This window comes from Haliotis rufescens, unplaced genomic scaffold (assembly GCF_023055435.1).
Source record: "Haliotis rufescens isolate VD_foot unplaced genomic scaffold, xgHalRufe1.0.p SCAF_15, whole genome shotgun sequence".
NCBI classification, from domain to species: domain Eukaryota; kingdom Metazoa; phylum Mollusca; class Gastropoda; order Lepetellida; family Haliotidae; genus Haliotis; species Haliotis rufescens.
The window spans coordinates 17263192-17286477 of NW_025963835.1; the positions used below are offsets into that span (position 1 = coordinate 17263192).

Below are 23286 nucleotides of genomic sequence, written 5' to 3' on the forward strand. Positions count from 1 at the left end.
GTCTGATCGACCTAATCAGGAATATTAAATTGTCGGTCCCTGAAGATGATTCTAAAAGTTTAACTATCGTAGACAAAAATGTGATGTGTTGAGTGGTCTGAGGTTAATCAGTTCTTTTAATGACCTACCTTTATTCGCCTTCACCATATCCGAAAATCAATGTACACTATCTCCAAGCATAAAGGCCTGGTAATAAGGAATGTAGGACATAACAATGTAACAGGTGCTTGTCTTATCTCATTTTACAGTTGCACTATCGCTTGCCGCCTCCCACGAAGCACAACAGTTCACAGTCTTACCCTGTTAGTTACCTTTTGTGCCTCAACTGAGCATGTCGTCCCGGCCAGATATGCTGTTTTGGATCGTTCTGCTGGGATTCATTGCCGGTACGTTTATTAACCTGTGACCTTGCTACTATCCCTACTTGCTTAAGTCCTTAAGTAGTGCTAGGATCCGAGGATCTTGGGGTCGAATCCCAGTTTTCTCTAATCATGATACTTGCAGCTAATCCACTTTGTGTCACCTTCGACGTTTTTAACACATTATGCTGACACGCCATGATACCTTGAATCCTCACAATACGCCTTCGTGCATCCTACACCTTGTCCCTGAGCTATCACTGCCTCAAGGGGATCCCGGGTTAAAACAGGCTCACATCAACCTATGCTGTTGGTAGTCGACTTAATCGAAACGGTGGTCTGGCTTGTGGACAAGTTTTGTGGTATCTTCGTACCCTGTCTCCATGGATCGTTGTTCACTATATAAATCACAGGATTGTCAGGTCAAGATTTCATTATTTACAGGCTGCATCCTACAGCCACTTCTTGCCCTATCACTACAGCTACTCCTTGCCCTACTCCTAACACTTCAACTACTCCTTGCCCTACTCCTAACACTTCAACTACTCCTTGCCCTACTCCTAACACTTCAACTTCTTGCCCTATCACTACAGCTACTCCTTGCCCTACTCCTAACACTTCAACTTCTTGCCCTTTCACTACAGCTACTCCTTGCCCCACTCCTAACACTTCAACTTCTTGCCCTATCACTACAGCTACTCCTTGCCCCACTCCTAACACTTCAACTTCTTGCCCTATCACTACAGCTACTCCTTGCCCCACTCCTAACACTTCAACTTCTTGCCCTATCACTTCAGCTACTCCTTGCCCCACTCCTAACATTCTTTGAGTATAGTTGAACATTCCAGTGACCACCGGCATGGACTGCACTGGCGAGCCTGATGGAATATATGAGTACAACTGCTTCTCTTACGTGATATGTTCGCAAGGAGTGGCCACTGAGATATTGTGCAACAGTACACAAGTGTTCGATCCTGACCAACAGAAATGCGTGACGTAAGTTATTATGCGTATAAACAATTATAGACTTTATATGAGGTGAATAAACACATGCAAAGGCGAGTCAGTTCACGTGATAACACAAGTGAACGTATGTCTAGCATAATTTCTTTTGAAAGCTTTAAAAGGTGTTCACAAATCATGGCAACAACTGGTTAAAGATACAGGGTGGTAATTTGGTAATTCTGTATGATTCCGATCAGGTTTTGGTATGAGGACGACAATGGTATTTTGCTACGAAGTAGGAAAAATCGCTGATGTCCATATCTGGGCCCACTTGCACAAAGCAATCTTAGCGCTACGACTATTGTAAGCCTATGTTAAAGTATGGGAGTTAAGATCAGCTTAGCGCTAAGATCGCTTTGTGCAAGTGGGCCCTGGTCAAATATGTCCAAAAATGTCTCAAGACATGATTCAAGCAAATGCTTCAGTAACTGATCTAGGGTATTATCACCTTCTGCAGTATCATGAGTTTGCTCAAGTGCAATATGTAACTCACGCAACGAAAATCGTCACCGATATTAAAATCATAATTTACCCTTTTCCTTTGAGAAGTTTATTTGCAATGTCAGATTTATCAGTTAGTAATTTGTCACCTTGTTTGTTTGTACCATGTTCCACACCTTGGTTAGCAACAGCTTGAAGATTAGTATTTAGTTGAAGATCACTATGAATGACGACCTGCCTGATTAAATAGTAGAGCCTCCACTCGCTTTATTACCCTGAGGAGGAAATGAATCATGACAGTTGTACTGCCTCAGGTCTAATGTGTCTGTATGTTTATGTTCTTGGGGAGAGATTGCAGACGCTTTTAATCTTGTATTAATAAGTGTCCCTCATTACAAATTGTGTTAGCAGGTGCGACTAATTTCGCTTGTGTCCTGGCATCGTTGTAGCTGATCTTTTGCTCGTATTTAATTTTTTGTACAAGGGACTGAACGTTTCAAACTTGTATTCACTACAGTCAGTTGAAGATCACGTATGATCACCTTGACAGTTGGAAGTATTCAGAGGCTAAGTGGATGTATTGCCATCATGGGGGGCACGGTTGGCCCAGTCGTCACAGGCGCCTCGATTCGCTCTGCAGGGTTGCGTCCCTTGGGCACACCAGAAACCTATGATTGTGGGTTCGAATTCCGGTTTGCCCCGATTATATTTCTAGGTATGTCAGCACCATACCCATGCTCGTGGGTTTCACCGAAGTGGTAAACGTCTGAGACCTCAATCACATCGGGCTTTCCTCCCACATTAAGCTGACACGCCGTGATATAACTGCAATAATGTTAAAAGAGGCGTTAAACCCAACTCACTGACTCACTCTTTCAATCATATCGATTTCAGTCACATCTTGACTGCGACGTTCTAATACATTTTCATCAATGGTTTCATCTGCTTGACTGCGATCACGGTCATGGAGTGGGCCTTTGCTGAAATTAAGGTTCTTATGAGCAGAACAGCTAACTGGTTTATCAGCCAATTTAGTCAGTGTTATTATATCAATGGCTTGAAAAAATCCGAGTACATTCAATCAAAGTGCTCCAGATCGTCATTTCATTACACCCTTCAACTCACCAACTTTCACTATGAGTCCTTTTCCCAAAAGTAAAATAGTGAATAAGAGGCTAGAGTACGGTCACCCTTACCTTTCATGACAAGGAACCAAGGCTAAGTATCGATAGAACCAGGACCATTCTTCCACCCGTCTAGGTAAAGTCAAAGTTGTGTCATAGGCAAAGGATCCGTCTATCAGGAACCAGTGCCCTCAACCACCAGACACCCTTCCTCCCTTCCCAGACCGACACAGGGGCACAACACAGGGCAAACGGGTTGCCAAATTTAGTCGCCTCTTACGACAAACGATGGCGTGATGAGGACACATTCTACCCTGTTTCCCACGGGGGAAGAGCGATTATCAAGCACTCACCATGTGGAGGTTGCTCTTCATGAGTGCCTTGATTTGGGAGGAATGACCAAAGTGAAACAGGTCTTAGACGTTTACCACGTTGGTGAAACCCACGAGCACGGGTATGTTTCTGACAAACCTAGAAACCTAATTGGGGTGAACCGAGATTGTTTTCCAGTCAGCATACATATGTAATGTCCTCTTTGTTCAGTATCCGGAGACCAATGAAGCTGTAACTTCACGTTTTGTCCTCAACAATGACCACATCCACATGTACTCAAGAGGTTCGAAACCAATGATTAATATCGCCGCCAACCTAGCCATCCTAACAACCTGTAGATAGCCATTCTTGTTAAAAAGATAATGAAATGTGGTATATATTTATTCAGTAGAGGGGCCTGACATATATGTTTTGTGATATTTAATCTTTTTCTTACCATTTTCTTAAAAATGCATGAACTCGCAGGAATAATTTTTTGCATATGTTTCTCCTTATCGTTAAGATCCAAAGTGTTGTTTCTCAGTCTTTATGTTGATATTATTTAATATCAGCAATTTATTTTTATACTGACAGCAACTATCGTTACGTTGCGGGCCTTTTTTGCCATTTCAATCTGTTGTCTACATAGGTAGACGAGGTACAAAGTCGTGGTACAATATTAAAGAACATATTTCAACTCTTGAAATGATACTGCTAAGGAAGCATTACATGCAATCCACATGGAAAATGCTGGTTTTACCTGTTTGCGGCAATCAAGAGTGCATCTTTACCACCAGCCCCGGTATCCAAAACTGGCCATGTACTGACGTTCAAAGCTGCCTGAACCAACCTGACAACAGATACCCCGACTACGCCAACGCCTGCATGACCTACTACACCTGCCAATTCGGTATCTTCTACGGGCACAATTTCTGTCCACCAGGCAAGTTGAATGACACTAAATATTCACGGGAAAAGTAACATAGCAGTTCGGTGTTGAAGGCAACTCTTAAAAATAAGGAAACGACGCCATGTCCTATTCAAACTGCCTAAGCCCTAGGTTAGAATTCTTCAGCAACCCATGCTTGTAATTGATGTTGTAACAAACATCCCCAGAGTGTCTCAGAAAATGAAAAATATGAGAATGTTCTCTTGGGACGTGTCAAACAATGACTTCTCCCTTTAGGACTGCAATGGCACCGATCTTCAGCAACCCATGCTTGCCATAAGAGGCGACTAACGGGCTCGAGTGTTCCGGATTGCTGACTTGGTTTATGCATGTCATCGTATTGCACAGATCGAAGTTCATGGTGTCGATGTTGTCTGGTCCAGACTCGACTATTACTGAGTGCGGTGTTAAACAAACAAAACACACGAAACCGCCTTACGTTTAACCTTTCTTTCATTGCTTCAAAACTCTGACAGGAGGAGCAACACACTTTTTTAACCACGATACCTCGGCTTGGGGGATTAGGGTTGTTTAACGCCACACTCAGCAATATTCCAGCTCAATGACGAGGGTCTGTAAAGTTTGTTTGTCGTGTATCGCCGCACTCAGCAATGTTCTGGCTAAATGACGGCGGTCTGGCAATAATCGAGTGTGGACCAGACAATCCAGTGTTTGACATCATAAGCATCGATCTACGCGAATGGGATACGAGGACATGCATCAACCAAGTCAGCGAGCCTGACCACCTGATCCCGTTAGTAGCCTCTTACGACAAGCATGGTAGCCTTTAACGACAAGTATGCGAATTGTCAAGAATCTGGATAAGACAAACCAGTGATTGATACCATGAGTAACAACAATCCAAACCATCGGGGCAGGTTGACACGCTACCAACCAAATCACCTATTGGGTTGATTGCTTTGAGTCTACGATCATATTGCAAGGCTGTTAGAATACCAAGCCAATTTTTCCATTTAATAGTTCTGTCAGGGGTTTCATGTCTACAGTAGGACTCCATGAAATTGTTCCCACAAATATTGTACCTTGGACTCCTCATTACATGTACGCCATTGCAGTGCTAACTTTGTTGAAATGTCCCCAGAGAACCTTCTCACATTTTTCATTTTCTTAAACACTCTGGGAATGTTTGCTAACGACATCAATCATAGACACTCAGGCATTGGTGGAGGCTGCTTAACGTTCGTTTTATCGAGAGACAGATAGCAGCCTTAATGTAGTTGGTTTACAGTTTAAAAAACCATGAATCAATAGCTTAACAGTTTTGAGGTACAGATCGTGAACAAAAAAACATACATTTGATGTAAATATCCCCTTCTGAAAAACATAACGCTGTGTGTCGGGACCTTCCGAAATATACTACTCAAAAGAAGTTAAGGACCACCCGATTCTTTCATATTGGTAATGTTAATCTGTCATGGCATGAGAGATTAACTATTGTAATATGAAAGAATCAGGTGATCCTTAACTTCTTTTGAGTACTATAAATAAAAAAACGCCGGGCGTTTATTCAAGGATTTATGGTATCTTCAAATTGCCTCCTTGGGACTAAGGAATAGGGTAAAGACTTTGTCAACTGGTACTACATCCAGAATATTTCGACAATATTGTTCGGCATTAATGCAGTACCAATACCTAACCTTTCTGTTTCAGGGCTCGTGTTCGACTTTAAAAATCAGCTGTGCAACTGGCACTTCAACGTCCAGCCTCCGTGTGGCACATGTACGGAGGATTGCTGATGTAGTTACAGCGCGATGACACAGGCTGAGGGTGTGGGGTCTGTTTGTTTGTGTTGAAAAAGACACCCATAACAGTGAATGCAATAATAAACATACACTTTTTCAACACAAAATGCACATACAACCAAAGCAGATTAAAGACTAATCTACTACACCTATAGGATATTCATGTTATACTATTCTACAACCATAAGGGGGCATGGGTGGCCCAGTCGTCTAAGCGCCGCGATTCGCAGTGCAGAGTTGTGTCCCTTGAGAGTAGCGGATTCTTACAAAAGTTTGCACATCGGTTTTTCGATTCATACCTCAATAAACCGAAGTAAATACACAGTCAATGCTGAAAAATAAATTCGACGACGAAAACATATAATAGTTTAACCCAAAACAGTTGTTTATATCAAAGCATACAAAAATGACGAGATTGATAAACATTCCAGATGTAGGAATACATACTGGTGAGTGTTTAATTTATGCACATAACTTGACACGCCCACAAAGTCAGTAGCCAATCAACGGAGAGTAGGATTAAAACAAAGTTCATAGGACCTGTCAATCAAGGCAAGAGGCGAGAAGATCTCAGACTGTAACGAGTCGCAAACAATGTGTCCGGGAGAAGGCGGCTGTTTCAAATGACATGGTCAGTTACCGCCAGATTCGAACATTAGTTTCCTGAGAACGGGAAGACCCAGTTGGAAAAATGCTAGTTAGAAATGAAACCCGAAGTCAAGAAAGATGGGGAACCAAGGCGAGCGGGGCAGAAAATGGCGAGCGAGCCTGCACGTTTGCTGTTTCATTCTCTCAGCCTTAGGTCTCAAAGGGTTGTTTGGACAAGGAATATGCATGAATTTCGCTAAATGCCCGTACATGGCGATACACGTGAGCAGAAAGGGAATACCCTCCCATGTAATATTGGGATTCCCCGACATTCCGTAGTAATAAAAGTAGTCCGCTTTGGTGGGCGTGGCTTAATTTTTTACATTCATTGGGAAATGAATGCAATAACAGGTGATCAATTCTGCTAATCAGAATGCAGGAATTTCAATGAACATTATATGTATATCAATTTCTTCTCATCATAACGATACATTTATGAAAACACAATTAATATGTATGTATATATACTCTTCTAAAAAGAAACGCACATGTAGATTTTCAGAACATTTATTGTACCTAATACAGTCGATGTATTTGATATATTATCATACATACAAATATGAAATTTTGGAGCTCGATAGTCACATGTTCACGTCCAGCCTCGCGAAGATGGTTCCTGACAGTCTGGTTCGATTTCCTCCTCAAACCATTGATGCGTCCTGCAGTCTCCGCAGCTGTGGCATTGCGATGACGTAGGTGGATCAGTCGAATGTAGAGATCCTGTGCAGGGGTGGTAACTCTTGGTCAGCCGGTTCTCGGACGGTCTGCAGTGGAATTGATCGGTCACAAAGGCGGCAAATGGTGCTGTGGTGGACGTTGAAGTGGCGTGCAAAAGAAGACTGCGATTACCCTCTTTGGATACGTCCTATGGCGATGTTCAGATCGGCAGCGCTGCGTCTCGGCATTTTAGAACTAGAAAAATGTGGACAATTGAATGACAAATTATTGGCTTACACTTGCCTTTTTATAGCCACTATCACGAGTTACGAATGCCATCCATATCTTGCACGTGCACTTTGCTTTACTGTCTTCCGTCATGACATTTTTGAATAAGTGTGAAAACAATGCCGTTTAAGACATTGCAAATTGACGATGATTGCGTTTTGACGCACCGTTTGTCGAATATCAGACCACCAACATTTTCCAATAACATGTATCCATTTTATATACCGGATTTTTTGTGTAGTCAGGTTCAATGAACTACATACTACCTGTGCGTCCTTTTTTGAAGAGTGTATGTACCCAAGGTACAATAAATCAGTCCTCGTGATAACCTGTCCATCATGAAGACATACATTCCTATTTATATACATAGACTATTCATCGCATCATGAATATACAATATTAGTTACTGAGTACACAAATTAATCCATTTAACACCCAGACCAAAACACATACACCAAACAAAGAATTATGTCTAGTACACACACGCACAAACACTAGTATTTGTAACATGTTTAAATATACTGAGTCAAATTAAAAACTTCACATTTTTAAAAGTAATCCCATATATGATATACAACGGACAAATGTATCAGAAAAGGTAATTTTTAATCATTAACGTCCAAAGAAGGATTTTAATTAACGGTGGTAACCATAACTTGTTCCAAGCACCTACGGTATTCGGTAATAACATCAACAGTTTAAATCATAAGTCCCAAGCACGAGAATCTGATGGCTCACAAGTTCAGTAGCGTGTATGGCTACCATGTACGTTGACAACTGCCACACAACGCCTCCGCATGGACTTTGTGATGCTCGTGAACACATGATTGGGAAGACGACGCCATTGTTGCTGCAAAATGGTGCCAGGATCTTGCAAATTCTGTGGTTGGTTCTGGAGAGTGCGCCGACTTCTGCCAAGAGCATCCCAGACGTGTTCGATGGGATTGAGGTCGGGAGACCTTGACGGCCAGTCCATGACGTTGACTTTCGCATTCTGAAGGAAATTCCTTGTCAAAATTGCTGTGTGGGGTCTGGCATTGTCGTGTTGGAAGATCAAGCCGGGTCCATGTGCTGCCATAAAAGGCAGAAGTTCTGGTGCCAGTACCTGGTCGCGGTAAGCAGCAGCGTTGAGGTTGAGGATGACAAGAAGCCTGGAACGTGCATTGCCACAGAAATCTCCACACACCATGACACTTCCGCCTCGAAATCTGTCAACTTCCTGTACACAACACTGGGCGTAACGTTCATGACGGCGCCTCCACACCCTCGCCCTACCATCAGCAAATCGAAGATTAAATCGGGATTCATCACTGAAGACGACTTGATTCCAATGAGTCCATCGTAAGTGTCGCTGTGCCCACAATTGACGTTGACGTGTGTGTAATTGAGTCAGAATCGGCCCGCAGTATGGACGTCGTGCTTGAAGGTGAGTAGTTCTCAGACGGTTTCGAACAGTTTGCGCACTCAGTCTATCCCTAAACAGTTCATTTCTTGATGTAGCCGTCAAAAATCGATTACGGAGGTGACGTAACACAATCTGACGATCCTCTGCATGTGACGTCACACGTGGTCGACCGGGCCGAGGGCGATCAGCGGTGGTACCCGTTTGCTGTAGACGCGTCTGTTAATCATAAACAGTCCGTCGACTACAACCCATCGTCCTTGCGACTTCAGCTACAGACGTTCCCGTCTGCAACATGCCGATAGCACGTTCACGTTGCACATTTGAAAGGCGTGGCATGACCAATTGCCGTAAAGATTTTTGTTTTCTTGTGTTTTACTTTTTTTTGTTAATGACTGCTAACAAGAATGGCTAAAAACACGTGCGGTATTATGACCACGTGACCAGTTGCACGTGAAAAAACACTTTTGCCACTATAGTGCTGTGCACATGATTTTGGTCGATTCACCTGCACAAAAACGGGTGTTATCTGAAGACAATACGTGGCCATTACTGTTTAAATACACAATAAGGGCCCACAATGATAACTGGTCAAAATGTTAAAATTTTAGGACTGTGAAGTTTTTAATTTGGTTCAGTATACTAAATTTTTTATTAATGAGATACAGACATTTATTTACCAACATTGCTTTATACATTACACAGGCATAAATATAATATTATAACAACTTATCCATGGTAGAATAGGTCTTCAGCAACCCATGTTTGTCGTAAAAGGCGACTAACGGGATCGGGTGGTCAGGCTCGCTGACTTGGTTGATGCATGTCATCGATCCCAATTGCGTGGATCGATGCTCATGATATTAATCACTGGATTGTCTGGTCCAGATTCGATTATTTACAGACCTCCGTCATATAGCTGGAATATTGCTGAGTGCGGCGTTAAACAAACAACAAACAAACAAACAAGCTTACCTTAAAACGCTACTATGCTTGTCATAAGAGGCGAATAAGGGGATCGGGTTGTCAGGCTCGCTGATTTGGTTGATGCCTGTCATCGTATCCCAATTGCGTAGAACGATCGCAACGACTTTCAACAAATCGAGAGCCTTCAGATAGTATGTGTTTAAATATATTATAAAATTTATAAAATGTGATTTTTTTCCCTTCTTTCTTGTGTTTCTGAATTTCCGACACTCTCTCTCTCTCTCTAAAAGCCCTTGGGACATGGGTGGCCCAGTCATATAAGGCGTCGCATTTCGCTATGCAGAGTTGCGTCCCTGTGACACATCAAAAAACTATGATCGTGTTCTCGAATCCGGTCCGCCCCGTTTGTTTCTAGGTTTGTCTGCACCATACCCGTTCACGTGGATTTCACCGAAGTGGTAAACGTCTGGGACAAGCATCACTCCTGACTTTCTCCCACATTAAGCTGGCATGCCGCGATATTACAGGAATACGGCTCAAAGCGGCGTTAAACCAAGCTCACTCACTCACTCACTCCAGCCTGAATCCGAACAACAGTCAAAACAGTGGGAGCGCACGAGGTAGAATAGGTCTTCAGCAACCCATGCTTGCCGTAAATAGCGATTTTGCTTGTCGTAAGAGGCTACTAACGGGATGGGGTGGTCAGGCTTGCTGGCTTGGTTGATACGTGTCATCGTGTCCCAATTGCCAGGATCGATGCTCACGATGTCAATCACTGGATTGTCTGGTCCAGACTCGATTATTTACAGACCGCCGTTACATAGCTGGAATATTGCTGAGTGCGGCGTTAAACAACAAACAAACCACACCACACCTACAATACACGAGTGTGGCTTTGAACGTCTTCAGCACCAACCTTCTCCTGCTCGGGAATCTTCAGACATCCATCTGTTCCCAAACAGGAATAAAGCTCTACAAAACTTTGATACAGTCCCTCCAAAATCGTTGGCAAAGGTGTATCAATATGGAAGGGGATCATGTTGAAAAAGACAGACAGACAATTTTATTTCAGTGAAAGGCCACAGGCCCATAATACATGTTTACATTGAAAGAACAGATTGAACCGCACATAAAATGTTTACAATTTACAAAACAGGGTTTCTAAATAGAGCATAGATTTGTTTGGACATTTTCATTACAAATGATGTATATTAGAATGTTTAGTTTTTTTCTAAATTATGAAAATAAGGGGAGCGATAAAAATATGTATAACATCATTATATAATTTACAAACAAACAAAACAAGGATTTCATCTTCAACAATAAATTCTCCATTTGTTTGACAATGATAACGTAACCTTTGCTCGAGAGGGGTATTTGAATATATTCCAGTCTCGATTTGTAAACCAAAGTTAAGTTGAACAAGAGAACATTCTAATGTCTTTCGGTTAAGTCTTTCTATGCGAGGCTAAGAACTTTGAACCAACCCTCCTGTTACAGAGAAAAGTACAAGAAGTACATGAGCTACAAAAGACATGTAAATGCATGTGATCTAACCACATAAACTCTTTTTTAAACTCTTTTTTTTTAACAAAGATATTTCGGAATTTCTAGTTTTTATTGAAACCTGAGAACAATGTGAACATATCTAGTACGTATAGAGATAACCTCTCCCATTTAAACTACCGGGCGAAAGAAAATTTTCATTTTAAAAATATTGTATATAAAGCTAAAAAGCTGGTACAGGTTTGAACCCCCGCAGAAAACATTCGCCCAAATGAAACATGACCACAACCACAACGCAGATTTTCGAACGCAGCTTTCCAAATCATGCATTGTTGAAAACGTGCAAAACGTGATTTTGAGACATTGGTCCAAATGCACGGGCGTGATTGTGGCATAAATACCGACGTTGGGCAGAGCAGGCATTCAGTAAGCAAAAAACCACCATGAATATGCCCAGACTTACACAAGCGCAACTAGACAGAGCGATCGGTATGGCCAATATGGGGGCTACTCAACGTCAGATAGCCAGAACCTTCAACTGTTCCCAGACCACCATCATCAAGTTGATAATCCGCTACCAACAGACAGGACAGACTCAAGACCGGCCAAGATCGGGAAGACCGAGAGTGACAACACCGGCCGAAGACCGCTACATCCGGCAGATTCACCTCCGAAACAGATGTGTGACGGCGACGTCAACGGCGGCAACAGCACTAGGGCATGCCATCAGCAGACGAATAGTCCTTCGACGACTTCGTACGGCTGGTATACGAGCCTAACGACCCTTCCGTGGAATGGCCTTGACCTGTCTACACCGTCAACGCAGACTGCAATGGGCATGAACTGTACGTCGGTTGCAGCGACGTGACTGGGCGAGAGTGCTCTTTACAGATGAAAGTCGGTTCTGTCTGTTCAGGAACGATGGCAGAGTTCGAGTTTTTCGACGAAGGGGAGAGCGACTGGCGCCAAACTGCATTAGAAAAGCTCACCCGTTTGGAGGTGGAGGCGTCATGGTATGGGGTGGCATTTGTGGCCAGCTCACAACACGGCTGGTTATCATCCGAGGAAACCTGAATGCTCAGCGATACAGGGATGAAGTGTTGAGACCTATTGTGGTGCCCTTTATTCAACACAAGCCAAGAGGATAAATTTTGCAACAAGAGAACGCAAGGCCTCACACCGCCCGAATTGTTCAAGACTATTGAACAACGTTAACGTCAACGTATTGCCCTGGCTACCTTGTTCTCCAGACATTAACCCCATTGAACATCTCTGGGATCATCTTGATCGTCAGCTGAGACAACATGTACCGCCTCCAGCGAACCGACAGGAACTTGAACAGACTCTATTGAACTTATGGAACAGGATTCTTGTTGACGTTATCCGCCGACATCAATGAGGAGGCGTGTGTTGGCGTGCATGGATGCCCAGGGAGGTCACACTCGCTATTGATGACGTGTCACCTGACTACTGTGTCATTAATGGACTCTTCATGCACTTTTTCAATGAACTCTCATTTGCTTTTAGTTTTAATTTGGACCCCTTGGCTCTTTCTTTGTGTATTGCGGAGAATGCAATATCGGCATTACAATGCATTTTCATTCTAATTCATTGAAAATGATTTCTGTTTATAAATTAATCATCATAAATCTCACATATGCCTTTGTTTTTGGTGTTTGGTCAAGTGAAGTCGGTGAAAACTTTCTTTTGCCCAGTAGTTAAGGTTTAAAATATGTATATGTTAATTTTGATTTCCCTTTCGTTTGCCTTTTACGTGGTGAAATTATTTTACTTGACACAATACTTTCGGTTATCTCTATGCTTTGTTTGTTTGTTGATTAACGCCGCATTCGGCAATATTCCAGCTATATGACGGAGGTCGTTAAACAATCGAGTCTGGACAAGACAATCCAGTGATTGACATCGTGAGCATCGATCTACGCAATTGGGATACGATGACATGCATCATATCGCTGGAATATTGCTGAGTGCGGCGTTAAACAACAACCCAACTGACCAACCAAACCCTAGAACCTAGAAGGCTAGAACCAACCCGATCCAAACACGACACCCAATTCCCATTCAACACGGATCCAACAATGGTTTGCGTCTATCCTGTGATCGCATACACATTCCATCCCCTAAACAGCGGGGCATAGCCACCGAGTGCCTCTTTGTAGAGAAGGCAGTTGTGCGGAGTCTTGGCTGGTCCATACCCCAGGACTACACACCCTGGATTGTAGAGACAATGCATGACACAAACGACTTCATCTTCGACCATCAGAAGGCTCATCAATTCAATGTCTCGGGACGATTCCGGCACCTTTAACGTAGCCTCTTTGTCCACAATCTGAGGACTTGCTGGGTCATACACATTGGGCACTGGGAAAGAGAACAAACATTAGATTCTGGCTTTCCGGAACATGGATTAATTGATGTACACAAAGGTCATAAAACACTAGTTATTATTTTCAACTGCTATTAATGCACATGGGGTACAAAATCCTGGCTTACTCGGGACCACAGTTTTGTTTGTTTGTTGTTTAACGTCGTCCTCAGCAATATTCCATCTATATGATGGCGGTCTGTAAATAAACGATCCTGGACCAGACAATCCAGTGATTGACATCATGAGCAACGATCCACGCAATTGGGAAACGATGACATGCCTCAACCAAGACAGTGAGCCTGACCATCCGATCCCGTTAGTCGCCTCTTACGACTAGCATCGTCGCTTTTTACGGCAAGCATGGGTTGCTGAAGTCCTATTCTACCCCGGGATCTTCTCGGGTTTTATATATCAGTTCAACATTGTCATAGGTGCTTATCCAGCTGTACTAACCTGGTTCGCTGTTAGATGTTATTTGACACACGTAATAGTAGAGCTCTTCGCACTCCTTGTCTTGCCACTCATAGCGCTCGTCAATCGCTGTACAGTTCTGGTCATCATCGCCGTTTGGCTGTTCATTTCTCCAGTTGAACCATGTGACGTCATTGCCATCTGTCCACACAAATGATCCCTCAATCGCCAAATCGTTCATGCCAAACCAGGTATATTTCTTATTTCTGGAAGTAAGAGAAGAAAACGATTATGCTCAATCTCCTAAAAGACCCGTGAAGATCCGGGGTAGAATAGGTCTCAAGCAACCCATGCTTGCCGCAAAAGGCGACTATGCTTGTCGTAAAAGGCGACTAACGGGATAGGGTGGTCAGTCTCGCTGACTTGGTTGATGCATGTCCTCGATCCCAATTGCTTGGATCGATGGTCATGATATTTATCACTGGATTGTCTATTCCAGACGCGATTGTTTACAGACCGCCGTCATATGGCTGGAATATTGCTGAGTACGGCATAAAACAACACACCATTATAAAACATCAACGCAAATGCATAATCAGTCTCGTTTATCTGCCGAAACACATTCCATTGCGCGTTAAAGGCAAAAAGAGATGAAAATAATATAAATATTGATTACTGGCTATTAATGAAAAAGTTGGTTGTATTCCATGGGTATAATTATTAAGAAATTCAATATATCAGACAATTCAATGGTTGTTATATATTTTGAGAGATCCTATGTTGAAGTGAGTTCCAAGGGATCTTATTATAAGTATTTAAAGAATCAACCTTCCTTCTGTTTCAGATCCAAATAATATTCAGTACTACAAATAATAAATTATCAGTTGAATCTGAAGATGGTTTTAATAAAACATGTCCAAGGAAGACCGTCAGTGTCAGCTTTGCAAATCTATTGATGCTGGAGATGAGTTCGGCTCTTTAAGAAGACTCTACGATTTCCTATGAAAGAGTTTTGTCACTTTCCATTATTTGAAGCAAATATACAAGAAATATATTCAATTTACGAACCTACGGGATAAAATATTGACGACCAACAGCGTCAAGGAGTTACAATTTAAGTATCATGTTTTGCAAACATGAATCTCCCAGTGGGGACCCGGGGTAGAATGTGTCCCTAGCACCCCATTGCTGGTTGTAAGAGGTGAGCGAATTGGGCAAACTGTTTGCCGTGGGTTGCGCCCGTGTCGGTGGAGGACGGGATGTGATGGTTGAGGGCACTGGAGCCAGGAACTGTGTTCCTTTCGCCCAACACACCACTTCGACCCTTACTTCACCCAGACGGGTGGTAGGATTGGCCCAAGCCTATCAATCGGCTAGTCATGCCAAGCCTGTGTATGATATTGTGTATGCGCATGTGTCAACTACAAATTACCGATGTAGTTAATTTCCTAGAGTCTTATGCCAGAAGGCTGTGGCTCATGGGCCAATCTGGTAATGTTGACCTCCGAATAATGTATGTTTCCAATTTCTTATCATGGGCTGAACCAGTCTAAGGAGTTTCTTGTATTTGCGGTGAGGTCAAGAACGTCACCCGTCACCGTAGTGGTTCGCTTCTGGTGGAGTGTGCACGGAGACAGCAATCTCTTTTATCAATCTCTAAATTTGCCAATATTGAGGTTGCTGTGTCTGTGCACAGAACATTAAACTCTTGTTCATGACAGGGCTCGTTGTCTGTCCGACATGATCTGATGAAGATATTGCTACAGAATTGGAAGACCAGGCTGTTACCGCAGTTAAACGTTTCATGATCAAGAAGGAGGGTTTCATCACATCTCATGACGTTTGCCAGAACATCCCTTCTCCAGTCAATTAAAGCAGGTTATTTCAACATCAGAGTGGAATGTGTATGTCCCCAATCCGCTCTGATGCTACAAGTGCCAACATTTCGGTCATGGTAACAAATCATGTCACAGCTCTGTGGTATGTCACCGTTGAGGTGACAGCCATGAGAACACTGACTCTGAGAAATATTTGAAGTGTGCTAACTGCGCTGGCCCACATGTTGCTTCATCCAAATCTTGCCCGGTTGAATCACAAATAATGAAACTTAATTTTGAAAGAAAAGAAAGATGTCCAGCATTTTGTCTTCAATAAACATACCTAAAAACTACAGATCAGTTTAACTTAAGACAGTACAATGACTATCATTCCTTTTCTTCTCCGGGAGATAAAGCAACGGGAGGCTCTACTATCTTGGTGCGACAGGGGATCACCCCTTCCTCTTTATACCAATCTTCTGTTAATACCAATTCCATTGCTTTTACACTGGGCTCTTTGTGTATCCCTCCTTCTTCTGATCTTTGACAGTCTGAGCTTCACAAACTGTATGACCAGATCCAAAAGCCCTGCATCATCATGGGTGATCTCAACGGACACAACCAGCTATGGGGAAGTGCAAATACTTATCACAAAGGGAAAATCATTGAGGAATGTATTTCTGACAACCTAGGTATGTTTAATGATGATTCCATCGCTTATATGCATCCAGCCGCTGGAACGTATTCTGCCCTCGATCTGTCACTCACAGACTCAACCTTGTATAATGAATTTGAATGGTTGGTCCATGATGACCTCTGTTGGAGTGATCACTTCCCAACCATTCTTAAAAGTATTAACCGTACTGATGACCCACCTTCATCAAGGTGGAACTTTACCTAGGCTAATTGGTCATTATAAGTGATACTATGTATTGACAACTTAAAACATGACCTTTTCAAGAATATCCTAGACCCGATACAGTTGTTTTCGAACTAACTAAATGACATTGCTGACCAAACAATTCCTAAGTCCTCTGCGAATCCTCATATTCATAAACCATGGTTTACTACTGAATGCAAACAGGCCAGAATGTGTCGGTAGAAAGCAGAAAAATATTTTCGCAGACATCCTACAGTCCATAATTAAGCTGAAGTTAAAATCACAAATGCCAAGGCTCGACGCGCTTTTAAACAAAATAAGCGTCAATCGTGGATGAACTATGTCTCAAAAATAAATTCCCTTACACCTGTGTCTCAGTCGTGGAACATGGTTCAGAAAAAAAAGGCAAAGGTTCCAAATCTTCTGTTGACCATCTTAAGGACAGTGATCAATCATTAACTGATAAAGACATCACCAATACACTTTTTAAAACACTTGCCAAACATTCTTCATCATCTGATAATGTCCCTGAATTAATTTTTTTTATCAGAAACGACAGGGGAAGACAAAAATAAATTTTAAGTCTGACAATTGTGAAGACTACAATGAAGTCTTTTCTTTACATGAGCTACAAACTGCCCTTGGGCAAGCTCATGATACAGCAACAGGGGCTGACAATATCCACTGCCAGCTATTGAAGCATTTGCCTGAATCATGTCTCATAATCGTTTTATATATATTTGATCAAATATGGACATCGGGGAATTTTCCCTATACCAAAGCCTGGTTGTAATCATACGATCCCTCCAATTACCACCCTATATCTTTAACCAGGTGTGGCTGTAAAACCATGGAACGAATGGTAAATAACAGATCAGTTTGGTATTTGGAAACCAACAATCTTATCACAAATATTCAATGTGGTTTACTACTGATGATTTAGTACGCTTAGAATCCTTTGTTAAAATGCTATAGTAAATAAACAACACATAGTATCAATATTCTTTGATCTCGAGGAAAGCATACGATACTACTTGGAAGTATGGCATTTTTAAAGGATTTACATGATTTTTGTTTGAGAGGACGTTTGCCTCATTTTCTATCGCAGTTTTTGACCGACAGGCAGTTTCAAGTCCGAGTGGGTTCAACCCAATCTGATAATTATAATCAGGATCAGCGTGTCCCACAAGGAAGTATTTTGTCTGTCACACTATTCAGTATCAAGATAAATAGTCTTTCAAAAGTTTTAAGCGATTCAGTAGATGGATCGCTATTTGTGGATGATTTTTATATTTCTTGTAAAAATATGCATACTATTGAGAGACAGCTACAACTTTGCCTCCATAAAATTCATAAAATGGTAGTTTGGCTTCAACTTTTCCAAAGCTAAAACTAATTGTATCCATTTCTGCAGAAATTATAGACCGCACAAGGATCCAGAACTATTTTTATCTGGCAATCCCATCAAAGTAGTCGAAGAGGCCAAGATTCTAGGACTTATTTTCGACCGACATCTCACATTCTTGCCACATATTAAATATCTAAAAGGTAAATGCCTCAAAGCACTTACTGAAAGTCGTATCAAACACTTAATGGAGAGGAGATCAGAAACCCCTTCTACGTCTGAACAGATCCCTAATTCGCTCAAAACTGGATTATGATTCCATCATTTATGGTGGAGACTGTAAAAGTAATTTACAGAAATTGGATTCAATACATCATCAAGGCTTGAGGCTTTGTCATTGGATCTTTCCGAACCTCTCCTGTTGACAGTTTGTATGTGGAGGCTGATGAGCCTTCGATCAAAAAACGTCTTCTTAAACTCTCATTACAATATGTTACAAAATTACACTCAAATCCTTCAAAACTAGATCATAATTGTGTTTACCAACCTGTTTATGAAGTATTGTTTCAGTCTAAACCTACACTTGTTCCGCCTCATGGGATCAGAATTAAGCCACATATGGTGGCAGCTAACATAGATCTTGATATTATCACGACATATCAGCTGTTGTCTACACCCCCTTGGCAACTAGTCAAACCTTGCTAATTTTAGAAAATCCGAAACAAACCAATTAATCTTCCAACAGGAATACATTCAATTCAGATCCAAATATGATTCTCACCACTCTATTTTCACTGATGGGTCCAAGGATGGTGGCAAAACTGCTAGTGCCAATGTCGTTGGATCAACAATTATATCTTCTAGAATACCAGATAATAGCTCCATATTCACCGCAGAAGCCAAGGCTATATTCAGCACCAGAAACAATGCAAACAATTTATCATATTCTCCAGTTCATTGTCTTGCCTACAGACAATACAAAATGTCAACTCTACTCATCCACTTGTTCTTGATATTTTAGAGTATATAATAATCTTGCAACTGGCCAATACGACATTGTCTTTTGTTTGTTACCCAGCCATGTTGAAATCGTTGGTAACACAATGGCTGATGCTGCAGCTAGGGCAGCACTCAACAAATCTGTGACACAACTTCTTCTTCCATACAGTGACTATAAGCCTGTTATCAGATGTTACATCAGAGATCTGATGCAGAAGAAGTGGGACACCCAAGAGGTTATGAATAAATTACATACAATAACACCAAATATCGGTTATACCTACTTATGTTGCCAGTCCAGATTTGATGAGGTAATATCAAGACGATGTCGTATTGACCATACACGATATCCTCATGTCTATTTATTTAAAGGTGAGGATCCTCCATTCTGTATCCCTAGTGATGAAAGACTCCATTGATTTTTCCATCATAAGGGATAACTATTTCAAAGTTTCAAGGATCTTTTTAACAATGTCAGTTCTCATTTAATTCTTGGTGGTTTTTTAAACAGAATTGTTGAATACATTTTGGAACGTGTTAATTAATAATATGATCTTATTAACATTGGTGAAATAAATTGGATAACTAAGACTGTTAGTGGCTGTACCCTCGAAGGGGTTTGAAGTAGTATGTAAGGATTGTTCCACGGAGATGATACATAAGACCACGTCATTCACAGTATTTTTATTACTGCCCCGGTTATTATCGTAGAGTGTGTGTTCCTTTAATTCGGCTAAATTTGTCAATAATCGCCAACACCTGAAGGGATAATGTAAATCCTGCTGGGGTCCATGAAGGAAGCTAAAGTATTGTATCTCCCCATGGTCCCTAGTATGGTGATCTACCTTCATTTGCTTGCGATCTTTTGCCCGTTTTTATAATGTATTGTTATGTATAGTTATCTATTGGTTGGTTGGTTTGTTGTTTAACGCCTCGCGCAGCAATATTCCAGCTCTATGACGGCGGTCTGTAAATAATCGAGTCTGGACCAGACAATCCATTGATTGACATCATGGGCATCGATCCACGCAATTGGGATCGATGACATGCATCAACCAAGTCAGCGAGCCTGACCACCCGATCCCGATTCAGCCGTCTTTAAATCTCGTCCCACAGGCGCGCAATGAGATTTAAATCGGGACTGAGGGCAGGCCACTGCATGGTTCTGATGCCATTCTGCTGGAGGAAGTCTGTTGTTGCTTTCGCAGTGTGGGCACGGGCGTTATCATGCGGAAACTCGTGGTTGCGGCGACGTGCCAAATGACGTATGGCATGTGGTCTCAAGACTTGATCAATGTACCGAGCTGCTGTGACACCATTGCCTCTCCCTGGACCGATGTTCTGGAAGACTACAGGGCCGACCCTCTGTGCAAGACCAATTCCACCCCACACCACGATGCTCGGACCACCCCACGAGTCTCTCTCAACAACACAAGCATCCGAATAACGTTCCCCACGGCGTCGCCAGACTCTCTTTTTCTGCCCTCTGCTGTTGAGATACAGTAACGGCTCTCGTCTGAGAAGAAGAATCTTCTCTACTGCTGGTGGCGCCAATGCTGGTGCTGTGTTGCCCACAGAAGACGGTCCCGGCGATGACGTGGTGTCAGAATGGGTCCTCGGTGTGGCCTGTGACATTGGAGGTGTCTGCTTGTCAATCGTCGACGCACGGTGTCCGCACTAGTGTGTCGCTGGTGTGCCCCCGTGGTCTGTTGAGCAGTTTCCGCATCAGTAACTAAGCGATCTTGAAGATGCTGTCGCACAATCTGACGATCCTGACGTCGAGTGGTAACCCTTGGTCTTCCACTACTCACTACGTGGTCGGTCATCTGTAGTGATGGTGGTCTGGTACCGTTGAGGGAGCCTGTATATGGTCCTTACGTGGACTTGAAATGCATTGGCTACTTGCCGGGCGGTTTGTCCAGCTTGCAATTGTCCAAGGGCTTGGTGTCGCTGATTTCTTGTCAATCTTGGCATGTGGTAGCAATTCAATAACGAATGAATGTTATCCGATCTGGGTGGATTTGTATAGGGCAAGAAATGGGGGAACGCATGTGCATTTCAATTTGCACGGAACTCACGTGCATCGGGTTACCATGGCCGTTGCCGTAATGCGTTTGGGCGATCGGTTTTATTGTCATCTGCTTTGTTTTTTTATCAAATTTCATTTTTCCGGACAAGGTAATATTAAATTTTAGAAACTTTGACAATAATTACCCAGATATTTAAATGACAACTTTTCATGCAATGTTACTTGGGTGACGTTTCTTTTGCGGTTCAGTATATATATAGATATAGATATAGATATATGATAAGACCAGTTATCTTACTGTTGACTGGCTTTTATAGTTTACATATATTTCTTATGTATACCTTTGATAGTCACGATATGGCTGAAATACTGCCGATGTGACTTTAAATTTTACCTCACACACACAAACTCAAAACTGAATCCACCTTAAAGGGTTGAAAATGAGTCTGTTGCCCTACTGGAGGCGAATAAGGAACACAAACAGATAAATATACTACTCAAAACAAGTTAAAGAACACCCAAACGTGGAAGGTAATGTGTTATGTGACCTTTGATTGTCCTTGATGTAGTCCTGTTGTTTGTCAGTTTCTATCTTCACCAGTGTCCCACCATTCGTCTCGCACACATTCAGAGCGTCCACCCAGTTCAGCTGGTCACGTGACACGGCGAGGCAGGGGTAAAGTTCAGGGTCATTTGAAGTCACGCCTTCCAGAGGGCAATACGAGTCTGAAGATGAAATAGACGTTATAGTGTAGGATTAACCAAACATATCTGGGCTAATGTGATTGTCATAACCCACACATTCCTCACCCAAGGCAAACAATTCCCCGCGCACTGGCGCCAATCTTTAATCTAGTCCTAGACGTAGTAAATCGTGCCATGTCGGAAACTGAAACATTTTCTCAATGGTTTGTTTGTTTGTTTGTTTGTTTGTTGTTGAACGCCGCACTCAGCAATATTCCAGCTATGTGACGGCGGTCTGTAAATACTCAAGTCTGGACCAGACAATCCAGTGATTGACATCATGAGCATCGATCTACGCAATTGGGATCGATGACTTGCATCAATGAAGTCAACAAGCCTGACCACCCGATCCCGTTATTTCTCAATAGTATTAGGGTAACCATCTGTTAGAGCCATCTGCATCATACAATTTCAGACAACAGACAAAGTGTAGTTTGAAAGACCTGAACCAAACTTTACTGGACTGCCAGCTACACGGTCCCCATGTACCCTTTACATATGTTACACAAACGCTGAAACTGTGGATAGGTTGGTCAAATGACGGCCTACGTTTCTGTAGGATTTACGTTTATTATGAATAGAATATTATTAGGAACCGACCATCTTACACGACGTCCTGACGAAATAATCTTGCTTCACGTGTACCTAACACATACTGGTCCAGTGAAAATCGATCAAAACCAACCATACATAAAGGTTCTTATAGTGATGGAGTGGTGGCCCAGTCGTTTAAGGCGCCGCAGTTCACAGTGCGGAGCTGCTTCACTTTGGCACATCAGTAACTGGTAATTGTGGGTTCGAATCCCGGTTCGCCCAGATTATGTTTCTAGGTTTGTCAGCACCATGCCCGTACTCTTGGGTTTCACCAAAATGGTAAACGTCTAAGATCTGATTTCCTCCCACGTTAAGCTGACACGTGATACAGCTGGAATAATGTTGAAAGCTGCGTTAAACATCAATTCACTCCCTCTCCCTCCTATAGTGTCGGATACTGATTTTGCTCATACCTTTTACAAACAAACGCGTCAAAGCGTGCAATGAAGGTTAAAAGCTTAAGTAAATCTACATATTTCGTTAAACTAGTCCTACCATGACTGCACCACGCAAATTGATTGAAAGTGGGGGAAAACAATGAGTACTTATGGCGATTGCGAATGATTTGAAGAATACAGTATAGAAACAGTTGGTTTGATTAATATGCCTTTAAATGGTCAACAGTTGCTGTAGAAAAATCCACATACCGACACTGTGCTATAAGTGAGGTGAGGTGAGGTGAAATTTGGTTTAACGT

The 23286-nt window shown here is 42.2% G+C and overlaps 2 protein-coding genes across 4 annotated transcripts in view; one reads left to right on the plus strand and one right to left on the minus strand.

Moving 5' to 3' along the window:
• The first annotated feature begins 235 nt into the window (after nucleotides 1-235).
• LOC124138749 (chondroitin proteoglycan 2-like) lies at nucleotides 236-6103 on the plus strand. The gene is made up of 4 exons (XM_046505597.2): nucleotides 236-386; nucleotides 1208-1355; nucleotides 4039-4184; nucleotides 5862-6103. Exons 1-4 carry the CDS (start codon nucleotides 332-334, stop codon nucleotides 5945-5947), a joined length of 435 nt encoding a protein of 144 aa, XP_046361553.1. The 5' UTR covers nucleotides 236-331; the 3' UTR covers nucleotides 5948-6103.
• Nucleotides 6104-10923: 4820 nt separating this feature from the next.
• LOC124138748 (perlucin-like protein) overlaps nucleotides 10924-23286 on the minus strand; it is a 43137-nt gene continuing 30774 nt past the window's right edge. For all 3 annotated transcript variants that reach the window (XM_048396235.1, XM_048396234.1, XM_046505596.2), the window contains exons 2-4: nucleotides 21800-21977; nucleotides 14224-14447; nucleotides 10924-13763 (exon numbers count right to left, since the gene is read on the minus strand). In XM_048396235.1, the coding sequence (XP_048252192.1) occupies nucleotides 13492-13763; nucleotides 14224-14447; nucleotides 21800-21977 (674 nt within the window). In that variant the 3' untranslated portion in view covers nucleotides 10924-13491. The remainder of the gene's footprint in view (nucleotides 13764-14223; nucleotides 14448-21799; nucleotides 21978-23286) is intronic.